Source organism: Papio anubis, chromosome 5 (assembly GCF_008728515.1).
Source record: "Papio anubis isolate 15944 chromosome 5, Panubis1.0, whole genome shotgun sequence".
NCBI lineage: Eukaryota > Metazoa > Chordata > Mammalia > Primates > Cercopithecidae > Papio > Papio anubis.
Window position 1 is genome coordinate 152,552,237 of NC_044980.1, and position 18,921 is coordinate 152,571,157.

At 45.9% G+C, this 18,921-nt stretch overlaps 1 protein-coding gene across 1 annotated transcript in view; it reads left to right on the forward strand.

The window, feature by feature from the left end:
• Window positions 1–4,134: 4,134 nt before the first annotated feature.
• ADRA1B (adrenoceptor alpha 1B) overlaps window positions 4,135–18,921 on the forward strand; it is a 56,476-nt gene continuing 41,689 nt past the window's right edge. The window contains exon 1 of the mRNA XM_003900455.5: window positions 4,135–5,508. Within this exon, the coding sequence (XP_003900504.1) occupies window positions 4,560–5,508 (949 nt within the window). The 5' untranslated portion in view covers window positions 4,135–4,559. The remainder of the gene's footprint in view (window positions 5,509–18,921) is intronic.

Below are 18,921 nucleotides of genomic sequence, written 5' to 3' on the forward strand. Positions count from 1 at the left end.
TAACCTAAGGTGCTCCACTGAGGAACCTTTTCTCCCAGACAGCTCTCCTTTGCCCTCCCCTCCCTGACCTCTGCCTTATTCAGGACCCTGGTCACATTCTGTTTTCTGCTGTTATTTCCTTCAGGCTAATATTGAGCCTTCTGCTGCCTTTTTCTTGTTTTAATCTCAGTCTGGTGCAGAGAGAAGGATGCAAGTTTTGGAGCCAGACAACAATGCTTTGAATACCAATGCTACTTACTCACCGAATGGCCTTGGCCATGTCACAGAACCTCTCTGAACCTCAGTTTCCTCATTTGTAAAATGGAAAGAATTCCTCCCTTGCACTGTTGTGAATAGTTGAGGAAATGCACATAGATTGCCTAACACAGTGCCTGGCACACAGTAGGCACCCTCTTAAAAGTGCTTTAGCGTTATCATCATCTCCCACAGCACCTAGCTCAGTGTTGATTCACCCACGGTACTTAGCATGGTGCTTACACAGAGTACATGCTTCTCTATAAGCCTGGTCAAATTGAAAGCTAGAGAGAGCACCATGAAAATTTGCATGATCACAGATGACAGATCTCCTCCCATAGATATCTTAAGCAGATCCTTGAATCTCCCATAGCTTCAGTTTCCCTACAGGTCAACTTCAGTGGCAGCTTCCCCTGGAGGGTTCACAGAAACGGGAGTTCTGCAACATCAGAGATTTCTAATGCAATAAGACGGATAATGAAAAGATTCTTCTTCCACAAGCATCGAGTGAGTCAGAGCTCTGTGCTTGGCTTTGCCCCAGGGAGTACCGAGAAAATGAAATATCGTCTGTATTCTCATGACACCTAAACAAATGGTCAAGTCCATGGGTCAAAAATCAGCCAGAGGGGTTAAGAGGCATCTCCAGCAAAGGGAGGGGAGGAGCAGCAAGGAAAGCACCATTAGCAAAGGTTGCTGAGTGGGGTCCTGCTACATGGCTGCTATTAAGGCTAATACCTGTTCTCCTTACAATGAGATCTTTGTTTTGTCTTCACGAAAGACACTGGTAAATGACAACAAGTCTGAAACCTGCAAGGATTTTGAACTTGTCAATCTGGCTCAATAATTTCTTCCACATCCTGACACCTGAATCAAGACATAAGTTCTCATCTAGGTAACAAACTATTTTCTTTCACAATGAGGATAAACCATCTCTGAATCTCAGATTTGCTCTTTTTTTCCTCCTGGCCTTTTGCCACCACAGAAAAATGTCTGATAGGCTGAGTTTTCACATTGCAGCTGGTTACTGTGATTATGTAGACACAGCCTCAGTAAATTCAATGGTGTGTTGCTGGCTGTTCAATAGCTGGTGAAATTAATGCCCAGGGAAGTGGGAAATGGGCCACCACAATCAAAATGTGGATTTGGAACTTGCTCTTTATTCTATCCCACCCTTACCCTCCCCTACACCCCTGTCTTTGTGCTAATGCCAGCTACATGCCAGGTTACTGGTATTTTCTTCCTCCTCCCTCCCCCCTTGTAAGTAAACCACCTCAAAAGAAGCCTCATTATCTTAGACTTGAAAATACATTGGGAATGGTGGGAACTGAGTTCATGATACCTCACTCTCACCCCTTCCCTGGAAAATACATGAGAGAAAGGACAGCAGGTGCCTTCAGGGGCCACTTTATCCAGCAAGAGAAGCTGACCACCTGGAGCTACAGGATCTCAAAGATCATCTAAGCTGGCTCCTATCTGCAGACAGACTAGTCTGAGCCACCCAGGACCAAGGACAGCCTCTCCTTTTAATACAGACCCCTGGCAGAGGGCTGCCAAGTTATTCCAGTCTCACACCCCACTGTGTAGGTCATGAGTGGCTGCAGTAGCAGAAGGAGCACTGTCTTGTAGGCCAGGGAAACAGAGTTTGCTAACCAGCTCTGCACCTGTCCGGCTTGCCAGGTCCGTTTCCCTAGTACACCACCTCCAACATAGGAAGATAAGCAAACCAGGGTTCTGAGAGCGTCTGAAGATCTAAATCATTATAAACTTGTGAATCTCTTATTTTCAAATTTTCAAATACAGCTTAGGGCAATTTAATTATAATAGAAAAAAAATCTATTTTCAGGGCTGTCTCTACCATAGATTTCTTAACCCGAGGGAAACCTCCTGAAATTGTGTATTTTGCACATTTGTAGAGGCTGTGCATTTTGCTGGGAGTAAATTAAAACCTTCGAAAGGTGTGTGATAACCACCTGCCTCTCTTCTCAAAAAATAAAAATAAAAAGAGGTTAAGAACTTACCTCTACATTGAGAAGCTTAGATGTAAGTCACCCTGAGTGACTTCTGATTTCCCTACCCGTGAATATCAAGTTATAACGACTATCAAGAGCAGAAGATGAGAAACCCAAGATGCAGGCTTGTGAACTGGAGTAAAAGAAGGTATCAGGCTTTACTTTTCAATCTCCAGCTGCCACTACCCATTGCTCTGCCATATATCTGCTAGCCTATGACCTCAGGAATCAACTGACTCTCTCTGAACCACTATTTCTCATCTGTCAATGAACAATGGTTATGCTTCTCTCAAAGAATTGTAAAGAGTCAAAGAAAATGAGTAAATGCATGGGTATCAGTAAGCGCTCAATTCATGGGAGTCCCTGCCCAGCACCAGTGACTCAGTCCCCAAAATTAACTACTCAAAAGGCAGCTCCATCTACAACACTGGTTCCATCCCCTACCTTGCCCCAGGGGGAAAAGTGTGACACAGTAGCTGAGTATCCAACTTTGGGAGAGACCCCACAGTTGCGTTCAGTTCCCAGCAGCTCTCCTCCATGGCTTTGTGAACTTAGGCAAACAGCTAAACTTCCCCGTAATTTGGTGTACCATCCATGAAATAGAAATGATGCAGAGTATATTCTTTATCTCATGAGAGTCATGAGAAAACGCAAAAAGAACTCAGCACACTGTCTAGGACATAATAATTGTTGGATAAATGTGAACTAACATAAAGTTCTTTGGCTTCCTTCCTTCCTTCCTTCCTTCCTTCCTTCCTTCCTTCCTTCCTTCCTTCCTTCCTTCCTTCCCTTCTCTCTCTCTCTCTCTCTCTCTCTCTTTCTTTCTTTCTTTTCTTCTTTCTTTCTTTTCTTTCTTTCTTTCTTTCTTTCTTTCCCCCACTCTTTTCTCTTCCTATAGTACCATTATTACCTTTGGGAGTGCATCCCTTTGACTGAATGTCCAACCTGGATCTCAGACAGAAAGGAAAAAACTTAACAAATAACCAAGATACTCTATGTCCCTTCCCCAGGTCTCTGACCTCCCTCACCCCCACTCCCAGATAGCAGCTCGCTTCCTCCCTCAATTCCCTTCAGGTTTCCTCAAATATCACTTCAGTGACTTCCCAAGTACCCACTTAACATTTCAAATCCACCCTACAAACGCCTCACTGTATTTCCCTCTCCTTACTTTATTTCAGCCTAACACCTGTCATCACATTACACACCTCATCATTTGCTTATTTAGTTTACTGTCTGTCTTCTGTGGGGAGAAGGTACACTCCTAGAGGGCAGGAGTCCGTCTGTTTTGTTCAGTTGCTATGTCCACAGCGCCTAGAGCCAGGGCAGAGAGTGGAGACTCAGTAACAATCGGCTGAATAAATGAGTGAATGCCTGAGCGAATGAAAAGATGAAGAGAAGCCGGATTTTACTGGGGCCAAAGAGTTTGCACGGGACGAGGGGAGCGAGATGAAGGATGAGTGCTGGCCTCAGATTCGACTCAAGTCCCTCCCACCTGCCTAACCCTACAATTCTCTTTCCCTCTTTTAGGTGCCGGACAATTTGCATATCCCGTTAAATCCGGGGCCTGACTCCAGGAGCCCCGATTACAGGGGCAGCCCCCAACCCACCTTTGACAAGGAAGAGTGACTAGCCGGGAAAATAACGCCAGCGGGCCGCCTAGGGGGTAGGTGACCGGCGATCTCCACGCCCAGGTCCCGCCCTCCCGGCCCCTGCCTCCCCCCCAGCCCCCCGCAGGGGGCGCGCCCTGGGAGCGGCGGGGGACGCGGCTGGCCTCCCGGCTTGCCCGGGTGGCGGCGTCGGGGCTGCGGGCGCCTTGGCTGGACCCGCATTGCCCCCTAGTGCCGCACGGAGTCAGGGCGCCGGGCTCCCCCGCCTGATGTCACCGCCGTGCAGTCAGCCCAGAGGCGGCTCATTGAAAGCAGACCCTCCTCGGCGCTCGCTGGGCGGAGGACGCGCCACGGTCCGCAGACCCGCGCAAGCCGGGCACCGCCGGGCGCCCCCGGCCCTGCCGCCCCCTCCTCCCCGCCGCTCCCCCGCGAGCCCGGCCCGGCGCGCCTGACGTGGACCATTAAACTTGGAGCTGCCGCCTCGTACCCTCTCTCTCCTCCTCCTCCCTCTGACAGGCGAGCGCGCGGCTCGGTGCAGGCAGGAGACGTGCTGCCGGGCTGGGCTGCCCGGGGGAGATGACTCCACGCCAGAAGGGCGCCTCTGGGAAGAAGACCACGGGGGAAGCAAAGTTTCAGGGCAGCTGAGGAGCCTTCGCCGCAGCCCTTCCGAGCCTAATCATCCCCCTGGCTATGGAGGGCGAACTCTAAGATGAATCCCGATCTGGACACCGGCCACAACACATCAGCACCTGCCCACTGGGGAGAGTTGAAAAATGCCAACTTCACTGGCCCCAACCAGACCTCGAGCAACTCCACACTGCCCCAGCTGGACATCACCAGGGCCATCTCTGTGGGCCTGGTGCTGGGCGCCTTCATCCTCTTCGCCATCGTGGGCAACATCCTAGTCATCTTGTCTGTGGCCTGCAACCGGCACCTGCGGACGCCCACCAACTACTTCATCGTCAACCTGGCCATGGCCGACCTTCTGTTGAGCTTCACCGTCCTGCCCTTCTCAGCGGCCCTAGAGGTGCTCGGCTACTGGGTGCTGGGGCGGATCTTCTGTGACATCTGGGCAGCCGTGGATGTCCTGTGCTGCACAGCGTCCATTCTGAGCCTGTGTGCCATCTCCATCGATCGCTACATCGGGGTGCGCTACTCTCTGCAGTACCCCACGCTGGTCACCCGGAGGAAGGCCATCTTGGCGCTGCTCAGTGTCTGGGTCTTGTCCACAGTCATCTCCATCGGGCCTCTCCTTGGGTGGAAGGAGCCCGCACCCAACGATGATAAGGAGTGTGGGGTCACCGAAGAACCCTTCTATGCCCTCTTCTCCTCCCTGGGCTCCTTCTACATCCCTCTGGCGGTCATTCTAGTCATGTACTGCCGTGTCTATATAGTGGCCAAGAGAACCACCAAGAACCTAGAGGCAGGAGTCATGAAGGAGATGTCCAACTCCAAGGAGCTGACCCTGAGGATCCACTCCAAGAACTTTCACGAGGACGCCCTCAGCAGTACCAAGGCCAAGGGCCACAACCCCAGGAGTTCCATAGCTGTCAAACTTTTTAAGTTCTCCAGGGAAAAGAAAGCAGCTAAGACGTTGGGCATTGTGGTCGGTATGTTCATCTTGTGCTGGCTACCCTTCTTCATCGCTCTACCGCTTGGTAAGTTGGGGACTAGCAGGAGGGGAACTGGGCATTTTTGGACCTTGGGTTTACTGATGAGCTTACTCTAAAGTTTTTTGTGGGTTTTGTTTCTTATGCAGTCTGTGCGTGTTTGGAGATTGAATAATATTGTTTGTTCTGCAAAGGCTTTGCAGACTGGGGAGCTGGCTAAAAACCAACTCAGGTGTTAGTAGAACACGCTAAGGTACTAGCTTCTAGAAATAGAACCACAGAAGGAAAATCTGGTATGGGGAATGACTCACTCAACAGCCTCGGTTTAATAATTAAAAAGGACACTGGACTTGAATATCACTTCGGCGTTATTTCAGTAGTAATGATGTGTCGGCTAAGGCAGCGTCACTAATGCAGCATACAAAATAGTTTGTAGTTACTGCAGATGCGGCATTTGGGAAGCAGGGAGGCAGCTCGTACACAGAAAGGCAGCATTCATTCAGCATTTCCAGGGCTAGTGCAGAAGCCACGCTTCTCAAGAGCTTTGCAGAGGCTGCATTCTCTCCCTCCCCTCTTCACTGACAGCTATCACCCATATATACTACGTTCATTATCAGTTAATACGAGCATTTTACAGCCACACAGCCCCAAGCAGACTTTAAGTTATTGAAAGCTTGAGATATGAAAGAGAAGATGACTAGAGGGTCACACATTTTTAGTTTTTACCCAAAAATATTTCTAACTCTGGTGATTTATGGAATGCCCAGAATCAATTTATAGTTGCCCCTCACCTTAGCTGACAGACACCAAATCCTGGTAAGATGGAATTCAGTGCGTCCTCCCCCTCTTATGAAAACGTGTTCATCTTCTTTTTGTTTGGTGGTCCCACTAACTGAATTGTTCAAAAGGTTACCTGATGTTTTCTAAGGAAGAAGTCAAGGTCTGGTTAGCAGGTAAACCCTAAAAGGGGGCATCTGTCACATGCTGTCCACATGGCCTGGGAAACTCTTGTCCTTCCTCTGAGGCACTGATCTGCTTTGATTCCTTCTCCTATCCCTGGGGGACACTACAGAAAATGAAGAGAGGGAGGTTATCATGACACAGTCATGTGCCATGATATCAGGAGTGGTAACAGCTGCTACATGCCACGGATCACATATGCCTACAATCACACCGGAGTCTCAGGTCAGACCCAAATATAACCAAATCCCTCAAGCAGCTATAAATTCTGAAGACACAATGCTTTCAAGAGAAAAAGGCAAATGGAAAGGAAGCAAACGGATATCACGTTTCCATTTAAAAAGAAAGAAAAAAAGAAAAAGATTTTCAAAAGCCGTCTAACCTTTTCTCCATGTCATCTTTTCTAAAGGAGGCCTGCAGGCTAACGCCTTTCAGAAATATTTTCAGTGGTTAGTGTTAAGTGGAAAGCGTTTGAAAAAGTTCTACTCCCCAGGCGTGATCACATACCATTGCAGGGAAGCTTGCTTTTCTTTCCCAAGGTCTCAGGGTTGTTTCACAGGCTTGTTGGGTTTACAATGGATGACAGTTCACACGGCATTGGGCCATTACAAAGATCATGGTTGTACATGGAGCTGATGGAGGTGATTTGGCCTCCCATTAGCCATATGACCTTGGCCAAATGACTACTCCCGTATGAGCCTCAGTTTCTTCATCTACAAAATGGGGCTAATTAATATTTGCTCCATGGAGTTTGCACTAATGTATAGGAAGGACTTAGCACAGTATCTTGTATATAGCAGATGCTCAATGTAAGTTAGCTATGAGCAGTACAAACCAAACCCCAATCTCCCCTTCAGTATAACTGTGTCTTTTCTCTTTCTCTACTCATTTGCCAATCTCACACCTGTTACTAAAGTCTTGGAAGAGAACTGAGTCTTTCTCCTTTCTTCCTTTGCCCCTGCTCTCCAGTCTGCAGAGGCTGTGACCAGAGCATGCTCAGGAAGGAGAAGGCCTCAGCAGGATGCAGGAATGGATCAAAGGTGCAGACTTTGGCTTTTAGGGGCAGGGGAAATAGCTCCAAACAGGTAAGGAGGCTTCCAGCATATTGAAATGGGAAGAACACAGCTCCAGTGATGAGGAGCAACAGAGTTCCCATTTGAGCTTTGCCATCAATTAGCTCTATGGCCCTAGGCTTGTTGCTTTGCTTCTCTGGGCTTCAGGTCTCATATCTGGAGAAGAGGGGATTGAATCAGCTTAAGGGATCTCAAACTTTGATAACTATTAGAATCACCTGTGAAACTTAATAAACAATGGTAGCTGCCTGGGCCGAACCCCCAGTGAACAGGATTCAGTAAGTCAGAAGGATCCCAGGAATCTGAAGGTGTAATCAGCCCACCAGATGATTCTGAAGAGGTAGTCCACAGACCAGGTTTTGAGAATCACTGGCCAGAAAATGTCTCTGTTTCCTTCAGGCCCCAGCACCCTGGAAGCCAGGGTTTTAAATGCTGCCAATCTCAGACCTTTCCCAGCCACATCGTAGTGTGAGATGATGTGGCTTCTCTCTGGGTGTTGCTCTTCAAGTCATCAAGCCCACCCTCAGTTGCTCCTCACTCATATTACCCCCATCGTCTCTCTCCTTTCTGTCTGTGCCTTTCTGAGACCTTGTCCCCCTAGCATCTCAGGTCCTGAGCTTCCACACAATAGGAAGTGAGAGGTTCTTGCCACCCTGATGCTATCTTGTTTCTCTTCTGGCAATGAAAACTTTCTGACTATCATGCGATGATCTCCCAGAGATCTTCCAATGATTTGTCCCTGAGCCAACCCCATCAACATCTTTCTTCCCTGAAAACCGAACGGATAAGGTGGGGAATGTGGACTCTAGGACTTGGGTTTGGGATGGGCTTCAAAAAGTACTCAAGAGCTTCAAACAGAGAGGGTACTTAATTACTGTTTCTTAATGATTCAGGAAGAGCATTCCAGCAAAATAGAGATGTAGGTTTCTACTTCCTCTGAGTTGAAATAACACCCAAGCAAAAGTAGCATGATATAGAACAATAACTTCTTTGGAATCTGAAGAAGGTTCCAAATTCTAAATTTTCCATGAAAACCTTTTCACTCATAAGGGGAGGAGGCAGATGTGGGAGAGGACTGTGTTTGGCCAAGGGAGAAGTGCAGGTAGGAGCAACTTCCAATTGGTGATAGACTTTCAGGTGCCAGGATGGCACAAGATTTCCATAGCTGTGTTTGTTTTCTCCATGGGAGAGAAGGGTTGGGATTTCGCCTGGGAAGGAGGGAAAATAGCTGTGCCCCCTACAGGATCCTGTTCAGGGGCCTCATTTGTTTTTCTTCATCTCTTATTTTTATTTCTGGGAGCAGGGTTGGGCTGCCTGCAGAGCAGGGCCTCTTGTCTCCTCCTGCCCTCTCCCCACCTGGGACACCCTCCCCCATGTCCTCCCCACCCTTTCCCTGTGGCCTCAGACCAAGTTGGACCAGGGACCAGTGCTCACTTACTCAGGAGCAGGGATGGACTCCACCAAACAAGGACCTCTTTATTTGGCCCCTGGAAACAGGCCAGGGAGGGACAGGAAATAATTGAAATAGAATATAGTAGTATTTCTTACTCCATGAGCCATTTGCAAGATGTCAGAGAATCTTCAGCTGCCCAGCATTAGAATGAAGACTAACTTCCAGCCCACCTGGGGAAGGCCTGGTCAGGGTCTCAAGAAGTGACTGAGCTATTGAGGATGTGCACTGCAGCAGTAGGGGAAGTTGGGGGATGCAGGGCTGGTAGCAGGAAGTGCTCGGCAGCCAACCAGTAGCTGGGCTTAGTGAGTTGTTTAGAAAACACTGGAACCTTGCCTTGCTCCAAATCTTTCTTCTGTCTTTTAAAATGCTGGAAGGCACCAGGAAGCCATTATTGAACTAACTGCTTTCCCCTCCAAATAAATGAAGGTCAATTTCAAAGAAACAGTTGTGTTCTCTATAGTATTGGAACAAAATAGGAATCCCTTTCTCCATTGATCTGATCCTCCAGCCCTTTCATTCAAATGGGGGCTGACAAATTTCCACCTTCTGCAAGCATAAGGGTCTCAGAGATGACTCAAGACAGAGCCACCCCCACAAACACACATTCATCTTCCAGCTCTGAGACTTCAAAACACAGGGATTTGAGTTGCCCACAAGGAAATCAATTGGTTTGAGTACTTGGCAAGGGGGAAGTTTTTACACATGGGACTCCATCCTGGAAGAGGAAAATCCTGCTAAAGTAAAACCCATTTGACCATGTATTAAATCACTAATAAGGACTTCCTAAAGCATCTACTACATGCCAGGCACTGCACCAGATACTGGGTTATCAAGCCAAAAGCAAACATGGCCCCTGATTGAAGGAGGCTTACAGCCTGGTGAGATTGTATTCAGTATTGGATACACACTATGTACCAGACATTCTGCTAGGCCTCCTACAGACATTATCTCATTAATCCTCACAGCTACCCCAACAGGCAAAAGTAACTGCTCCTTTTTTATGGATGAATATACTGAAGCTCAGAGAGGTAAAACTTCCTGTCCGAGGTCACACATCAAATAAGTCATAGAGCCAAAAGTTGAATCCAGGACTGTCAGAACAGACCCATACCTGTTCCACCACACCAAGGAAATGCCTTGCCCTTTTGCTGTCTTTTAGCAACCTTTTTTCGTAGCACATGTTCTCCAGGAAACCCAGAACCACACTGTCAAGAACTAGTAACGATGCTTCTGTTGCAAAAGCTGCCTTTCTTCCACTGCCTGCTCACTCCTGAAAAAATAACCAACCCGTGACATATCAGGTGGGTCATCCATGTTCTAGCTCACGGCTCGATGTTCTCCTGTACTGTGTAAGACAAGGGTCTCTCAGGATTGGACATTTTGTCAGTCACCCCAACCAGAAAGAAAAAGTGGGAGAGACCTTGCCCTTCTGGTGATGTGGGTTCACATCTTTACTCATTCATCCATTCACCGAATAAATATGTATCTATTCAGTGGGTACCATGTCCAGGCATTACACTGACGATATAATGGTGAGCAAAATAGTTAATATTTCATAGAATTTGGCTCCAGTGGGGAACACAGATATATTGAAAAACACACATGCACAAACAAACGTGAACATAAATTGCAACAAGTGACTTGAAGAAAAGGAGTGTGATGCTGCTAGAATTCTAAAACAGGGGTTAGTACATCACAGGTCCCTGAGGCAGTGACATTTAAGTAGAACCCTCAACAGTGTGGAGAAGCTAATTCAGTGAAGGCAGCTGATAGAGGAAGAAAGGTGTGGGCAAGAGGAGGGGCACACTTGAAAGTCCTGAGGCCAGAGAGAGTGGAGAACTAACAGAGCCCAGAGAATCAGAAGGGAGGCAGGTGCGTGTCAGGGCCAGAGGCGTGGGCAGAGGCCGGGCCATGCAGGGGCTTTTAGGCCACATTAAGGACTTTAGATTTTTATCTTAAGTGCGTTGGCCACTACAGCAGGGTTTGAAGCAGATGAAAGACACTGTCTGAATCACATCTTTTAAAAGTGACTGCAGCCACTGTGTGGAGCATACACTTCAGACGAGACAGGTAGGAGGCTTTGCAGTGGCAGTGAGAGATGATGATGACCTAGACCAGGCTGGGCAGTGGAGGTGGAGAAGCAGACAGCTTCAAGGACCTGGGGATGGGTTGGTGACAGCATAGGAGAGTCCGTGAGAGACGAAATGTGTTCAGAATAACCCTGGGGTTTCTAAGTAGATGGAGGTACCATTTGTTGAGAAGGGGAACAGAGTGGGAGGGGGGAGGCTGAACACAGCAAACAAGATACCTCCCAAGATTTTCCTCTGAACACACCATGCTAGGAACAATCTGCCACACACGTAAGTCGAGTAGACAAGTCCAACTCAAAAGTCAGGGGCTGTGAGCAACCCAAACCCAGCTGTTCATCAGAAACATCTGGAGGAGGGGCTGTTTTTAAAGGCGTAGGTCCTTGGGCCCCATTGTAGATCTCTTGCATCAGATTCTCTCCTTGTAGCGCCAAGAATCTTAGTTTTAACAAGTTTCCCTGGCGACTGTTATGCAGCCAGCACCACACAAGTCCTCCCTGTGCCTAGAAACCCCTGGAAGGCTTTGCAGAGCAAGCATCGTCATCCCTGTCTTTACAGGTGAGGGAACTAGAGTTCAGAGAGGTTCAGTACTTTGCCCAAGATCACACAGTTAGTAAACGGTAGAGTCTATCAAATACCACATTTGGCACTCAATAAACATTCATTATATTATTCCTGTTGTCAGTAAACTTCTTCTCCACCATTTATCTGAGATCTGGCACCCAGAGATTTTACTGGCTTATGACGAATCAGAAAAAAAGTTAGGAAAATGCTGTGTTCCTTTAAAAAATAAATGTATGTCATATACACGATTGTCTTTTTCTTCTAGAGACTGTGTCTTTTCTATTTGGGGACACTGAAATAGCACTTCTTTGACGGAACGATGGTAATTAGTGGCAACAGTGTGCGTTTGTGTGTGTGTGTATGTGTGTGCATGTGTGTGTGTATGTGTGTGTGTGTTGATATCTTACTTGGCAAAATTAAAAGTTAGTACCCTATGTCAGTCCCTTTCAGAAATTTTTTTCAAACTTTACTGAGTCTCCTAAAGTCTTGGAATCATAGAAGACACCATGGCGGCTAGACACAACAAATATTTGTGAGGAAAACGGGAGGAAGGAAAGAAGTGAGGGCAAGAGAGAAGGAAGGAGGGCTGGGTGAATGAGTTAGCCTCAGCTTTGCTGTGAGATTCGGCTGTCTGAGGCAGAGGGGCCAGGAGGGGAAGAATGATGTGTGCAGAGCTATGCCTGCCAGGTCCGACAGGATGGTGGGGCCCGTCATAGAGGCACCCACCCCTGCTGGAGCAAAACAGCTCACAGAAATGCCAGCAGGTGCGTGTGTAGCTGCAGTGCCATCATGGATGAGCCTATTAAGATATGTTATGTAGGAAATGCCTTTACCTGAGTGTGTGCGTGGCTAGTAAAAATAACTGATGTCTGCCGGGCAGCAGTGGGAAATTGCTTCCTGCCATATCTGCAGAATGTTTCTGCAGTCACTGTGCTTCCTAACCACATTTGATAATAGTAATACTAATAGCTACTATTTATTAGGTCTCATTGAATGCCAGGCTTACTGTGCTCTCCATGCTGGATAGGGGTTCTTTCTCTATATTCCCTTATTCATACCTGTCCACAGGATTGTGAAGTGGGCGCTGGTATTGTCCCCATTTTACAGATGAGGAAACAGAAGCTCAGAGAGATTGAGTGATTTTCCTCAGGTTACCCAGCTGATCAGTGACAGAACATGGACACTAATGCAGGCAGTCAGATGGGTTCATCTTTGGAGCTCTCCTAGAAGTGGGGCTCTGAGCCTGATTTAAGGAAGTGCAGGAAGGAAACTGGGGAAGCCAGAGTTTATTCTGAGAAGGAGGAAAGAAAAAGCATGTGGCTGCCCGTCATTCAGCAACCAAGAGGCACCGTATCCTGGTGAGACCGTAAAGAAGATAAAAATAATTGGGTCGTTCCTCTAGCAAGATAAGTCAAAATTTCTCTTGTATTATTGATGCTTTAGAAGACTTTTTTCAGCTTCACAACTTATGGGTAATATCACATACATTTTTCAGATTTTTATCAAATTTGGAGAAACACATAAAATTTAGAGCACTTTTTTACAGTTTAGTTTCTGGCTGCATACATTTCAGACCTGGATTCACCACCACTCACCCACCTATGTGTGGTGCCAGCACCATGGGGACACTCTTCCATCATGAATCTGCCTCTGGTCCTGCCTCTTGATGCCACAAGATCAGGTGAGTTGGCATCGTGGGCAAGAGAGTATTTCTAGAAGCTGTTTTTTCACTTTGCAGTTACTGTGGCTAGTGGTGACCTAGCTACACAGAAAGAAAAGACTGTAAACCACATACATATATTCAACAGAACCCAAACAAAGTCAATCTTAACTCGGCTCTTACCTGGTTCCCAAAAATGTCCATGGCCCCTATATTTACCACCTACATAAGGAGAAATGGGAATAATATTTAAATAAGGGGAATAACCAATTTCATTAATACACCTTACTTCTGAAAACTGTGTGGCCATGGCGGGGGCATTGCAGGGCCCCTGCTGAGGCCGCATAGGGTCCCATGAAGAGGGAAGCCCTAAGGCTACTCTTCTCAGGGCTCTCTCCAGCAACCTCCTGACTGCTCTTTCTCCTCTACCTACTGTGAACATCTTCTAAGCAGTGACTAAATCTCTGCCTAACACGGGTGTTCACACAAGCTGAATGAATGAATGAATGAATAGTACAGAGCCCAGAAGAATAATTAAGAGTGCACTCAGTTGAAGTAAAATTATTTGCCACTTCCCAAATACACTTTGCATTTTCTTTTTTCTGTGCATCTGTTCCCTCTCCCACCAGTGTGTTTCTCATACCCTCTGAATATCCAATTCCTGCTCGTCTGTAAACGTGGTTCTGTTTACACCTTTCTCGCGAAGTCTTCCTGGATCCCACCCTTTTCCTCATCAGTAATCACTCCCTTTATCCCTGGTTTGTGGTGCTTGCCACATTTCTCTCTGGGGATAAAGGCTGATGTGCACAACTTTTGCAGCACTGCCAGGCTGCAGACCTTTGCAGGGTCCAAGTTCAAATTGTCTTCTTGTCCTTCATGCCCAGGGATGTGTACATAGTAAACTCCATAAAAATAGCAATGACCGGCCGGGCGCGGTGGCTCATGCTTGTAATCCCAGCACTTTGGGAGGCCGAGGTGGGTGGATCATGGGGTCAGGAGATCGAGACCATCCTGGCTAACAAGGTGAAACCCCACCCCTACTAAAATATACAAAAATTAGCTGGGCTGGTGGTGGGCTACTTATAGTCCCAGCTACCGGGAGGCTGAGGCAGGAGAATGGCGGAACTCCAGGGGGCACAGCTTGCAGTAAGCAGAGATCACAGACCGCACTCCAACTCAGGACAGAGTGAGACCTGTCTCACCAAAAAATTAGCAATGACCAATAGGATTCACACAGTGTGTACCAGACTTCTTCTAGTACTTGAACCTCCCACGGCCCATCAGATAGGTATTCACGCTTTGCCCATTTTATAAATAAGGAAATGGGGCCGGCCGTGGTGACTCAAACCTGTAATCCCAGCACTTTGGGAGTCCAAGGTGGATGGATCACCTGAGGTCGGGAGTTCGAGACTGTTGCCAACACACAGGGAAACCCCTGTCTCTATTAAAATACAAAAAATTATCCCCGGGCATGGTAGCGGCACCTGTAATCCCAGCTACTCAGGAGGCTGAGGGAGGAGAATCACTTGAACCTGGGAGGCAGAGGTTACAGTGAGCCAAGATTGCACCACTACACTCCAGCCTGGCAGACAAAGCAAAACTCCATCTCAAAAAAAATTAAATTCATAGGTAAACAAATAAGGAAATGGGCTTAGAGGGGTTAAGTGGCTTATCTCATTCCTTGAAACTACCACAAGTTCATTACAAACAGACTGTCATAGACTCATATTCTAAAACCAAAACGCCAATCTGGACCTGGTCATGAAGCCAGTGAAGAGGGATTGGCTAGGTGAAGACCCGTATGGACACAAGGTAGATCTTGAAAATGGACGGCCTCTTCATTCTTTATTAAAAGACTGCCATTCCACCTGCCTCTGGGGGAGATTGTCCCATTGCCAATTGGCCCTCACACATTCCCTTACCCTACTAGCCCTGGTCACTTGCCTCTCACCTCTGAGAGGGATATGGTCAGAGTTGATCCCTGCAGAAGCAGAAAAAGAGAAAACTATTCCAGTGACTTTATAGCAGAGCCAGATAGAGACCTCTAAAGGCCTACAGTATTGAAAAGGGAATAATAAAATTATAAATTAAAACATGTACACACACACACACACAAACACACACACAAACACACACATATGCATAGAGCCCTAAAATAAATGTAAGGAAGGCCAACAATATTCTGATTCTTTCCATGCAGGTAACTTTGATTTCTTTAATATCAGATTATTTCACCAAAAATACCGGCGCCCCAGCTTTGTGAATGCTCTGAAGACACACTGGGTCTTTCTGTTGGGTAATATATCACTGTTCTCTAATGGGGTGACCATATGTCCCATTTCACTGAGATGGTCTCCTTTTATGCCTATTATCAAAGCATAATTATAATTATCATAATAACCCTTTCTTATTTTCAAAAGTGTCTCAATTTGAACAATAAAAATGTCTCCCTGTTTTAAAACTTGGAATAAGGGTGTTTACAGTGTGGACATCCAATAGTACCCCAGTTTCATGCCAGAGCCTGAGATGGAGAGGAAAGAGAAACTGGCACGAACAGCCTCAACAGTCCAGAGAAAGATTCATGATGAGAGAGCAAAGTCATCATCCATTTAAGAAGGAAAAATGTGACTTACCATGTGTGTATTTTGTGGGAAGCAGGAGTTTTGTAAATGTGGGTCTGAAATTTTTTTTAAAAAGTGTTCATTTATTTTACTTGCCCTGATGATACAAGTGAGTGGCTGTGCTGGGATTTGAATCTATGGCTGGCCAGCACTAAATACTTAGGGAATAAATGATTAAATGAAGGAATGGATCAATTTCAGCACAAGCTAAGTGGTGCCATCTGAATGATGGGTGCCTCCAGAATGCAGAGGAGACAGAAAGAAGAGTGGGCTGAAATAAGATTTGGGGGAGGAAAAGGAAAGTGAGCTGTGTTTTAAGGACTTGTGAGGCTGGAATCAGTGCAGGCGGAGGGCCATCTTCACCCCAGCCATCATCACCCCTCCTGGCATGACAGCACGTGAGTCAGCTCAGGATACAGTAGAATCTGTCCACACTGGCAGGCTCTGCTCTTAGGACTCTATCAACAGCACACTCCTGGGCACACCCACCTGCAGCTCATCTGACCACCCTTTGAACACTCAAGTGCCCCTCTCTGGTGCGAGAGCAGCAATTGTGCTATAAAAGTTGCACCAATGAGCAGTTCAGTTCAAAATGTTCAGAAACAGAATGTTCTAGCACATGCAAGTGGCCCATTCCTCCTAGAGCTCCATTTAACTTTTTCCAAGGGTGTCTGCCCACAGTGTCTTGCTCCCTCCTAAGCTTTCTATCTCCTGCTTGGATGAATTTGGGGCTTAGTTTTGCACACTTTTTGAAGTTCTTCAAGACAGAGTTTCCTGCCAGGCTAACATGCATTGCTTAGAGGCTGAGCTTAGCACCCTGGCCGTGCCCCAAAAGGAGGTTAAAATGGGACCAAGGGCAAGCCGGGCTCACTGTCATTTGCAGGCATCAGCCCCAGGGCTCACACCACCAGCACCGGCCGGGCGGAGATCCAGGGAGGCAGCTGGTTGGGGAGGAGGAGGATCCACCAACTGGAACAGCAACAAAAAATTACATCTCTGATTCATATATTCAGGCCATTAATCGGCCCCCGGCATCAAGAGGAAGCGGTAGGATCCCTTCTCCCAGCTTCTAGGGACACTTCCCACAGTGCCCATTTGTGATTCCTTGTCCCCAGCCCTTTGGCATTTACCTTTACACCAAGGTTCCTTGGCTTCATTGTTTTGCGGACCCCTTTGGCAATCTGATGAAGCCCCTTCTTACAGTCGACACATCAGATAAAAGACACAGGATTTCAAAGAAAACCAATTATATTGAAATACAGTTATAATGTTGAAAAAACAAATTTATTATAGAGTAAAAAATGTCCTTTAACATATTAAACAAGATCTAGCAGCAAGTCAAATAAATAACTACTATAATTTTGAAGTACTGACAAGTGGAAATATTTCAAGATTATCTGCAACAAATGTAATGTGCTATCACAAACCTGATTTCTAATGGTGACAAATCCTGCTAACTCTAGTGTGGCTGCTTGCCTACATTCCTATCAAAGGAAATGCAAACTTTCCGCCAAAGGTTAGTTTGGGGTTTTTTGTTTTTTGTATTTTTTTTTTAAAGAGGGTTTTTTCCTCACCCGAGTTCATGGACCCTCTAACTCCAGAATAAGAACCCTGCCTTGGGACATTACAAAAATGTACTCCAGGATATGAGATTTTCTATACTTTTTTTCTGTACAATGTTTTATAAAGAATGCCTGTTTTTAGACTTAGGACCACAGGGAACTTGGACCGTGCCATCATGCCTTGTAACTATTTTGCATGATTACTTGTAGCAATTTTTAAAAATCAACTAGTTTATTTTTTAATGATGCATAGATTCTTATTTGAATCAGAAAAAAAAACGAAAAAATTCTTCTGCTCTTACCTACCCCACATTCACACCCAACAGTCTAGTATTTTTTCCCCTGAAGTAAACATTGTTACCAGATTGTGTATGCTTTCCAAAACAGTCTATTTATTTGTAAGCATACATATCCATATGTGTATGTGTATGTTTGAGTGTTTTTGCATGTAGAATATGTGTGTTTTCACTCTGTTTATTTTGATTCATGGTGTCATTTTAGAAACACTTCTGTGAAAGTTTCATTTTTCACTCAACAGCACGGCATATCTTAGACATAGTTCTATGTCAGAATGCATAGAGTTACTGCTGGTTTTCATGGCTGCATAATAATCCATTATACGAAGTGTCCTATTTTACTTATTAATTTCCCAGTTGATTGACATTTAGGTTATTTTTGGTCTTTTACTACAAACAATGTTGAATGAATACTCTTGTATATATGTCTGTGCCTACATATTCAGGATAAATTCCTAGAAATGTAGTGGCTGGGGCAAGGAAGATTTGGTATTTTAGGTTTAACTTGATTATGTGTAATAAAAAATTTTAAATATAGTAAAATGCACAGTGGTGTTAAAACAAATAGGTTAGGCCGGGCACAGTGGCTCACGCCTGTAATCCCAGCACTTTGGGAGACTGAGGCAGATGGATCACCTGAGGTCAGGAGTTCGAGACAAGCCTGGCCAACATGGCAAAACACCTTCTCTACTAAAAATATAAAAATTAGCCAGAGAATTGCTTGAATCCGGGAGGCAGAAGTTGCAGTGAGCTGAGATCACGCCACTGCACTCCAACCTGGGTGACAGAGTGAGGCTCCGTCTCAAAAACAAACAAACAAACAAACAAACAAAACAAATAGGTTAGATCTACATCTACTAATCTATTAGTTAGGAGGGTTGCTCATGATATCTAAGTTAAAAAAGCAAGTTACAGAGTAATGTCTAACCCAATTTTTAAAAGCTATTTATTAGTTTAGTTACCTCAAGGGGTAGGATGGAGTGAGGAGGAGTAGGTTATTAGCTTTTTCATAACCTCTGTATTATTTCACATGTTGCAATAAGCAAATACTCTATTTGTGATTAAGAACATCAAATTAAGAAAATGTGATAGAATACAAATTGGGTTTCAATAGAATTACAGTGGGGACTACTAAACATTTTTAAAATTTTAGAAGAAAAACTATCAATGGTTAAAAAAAAAAGA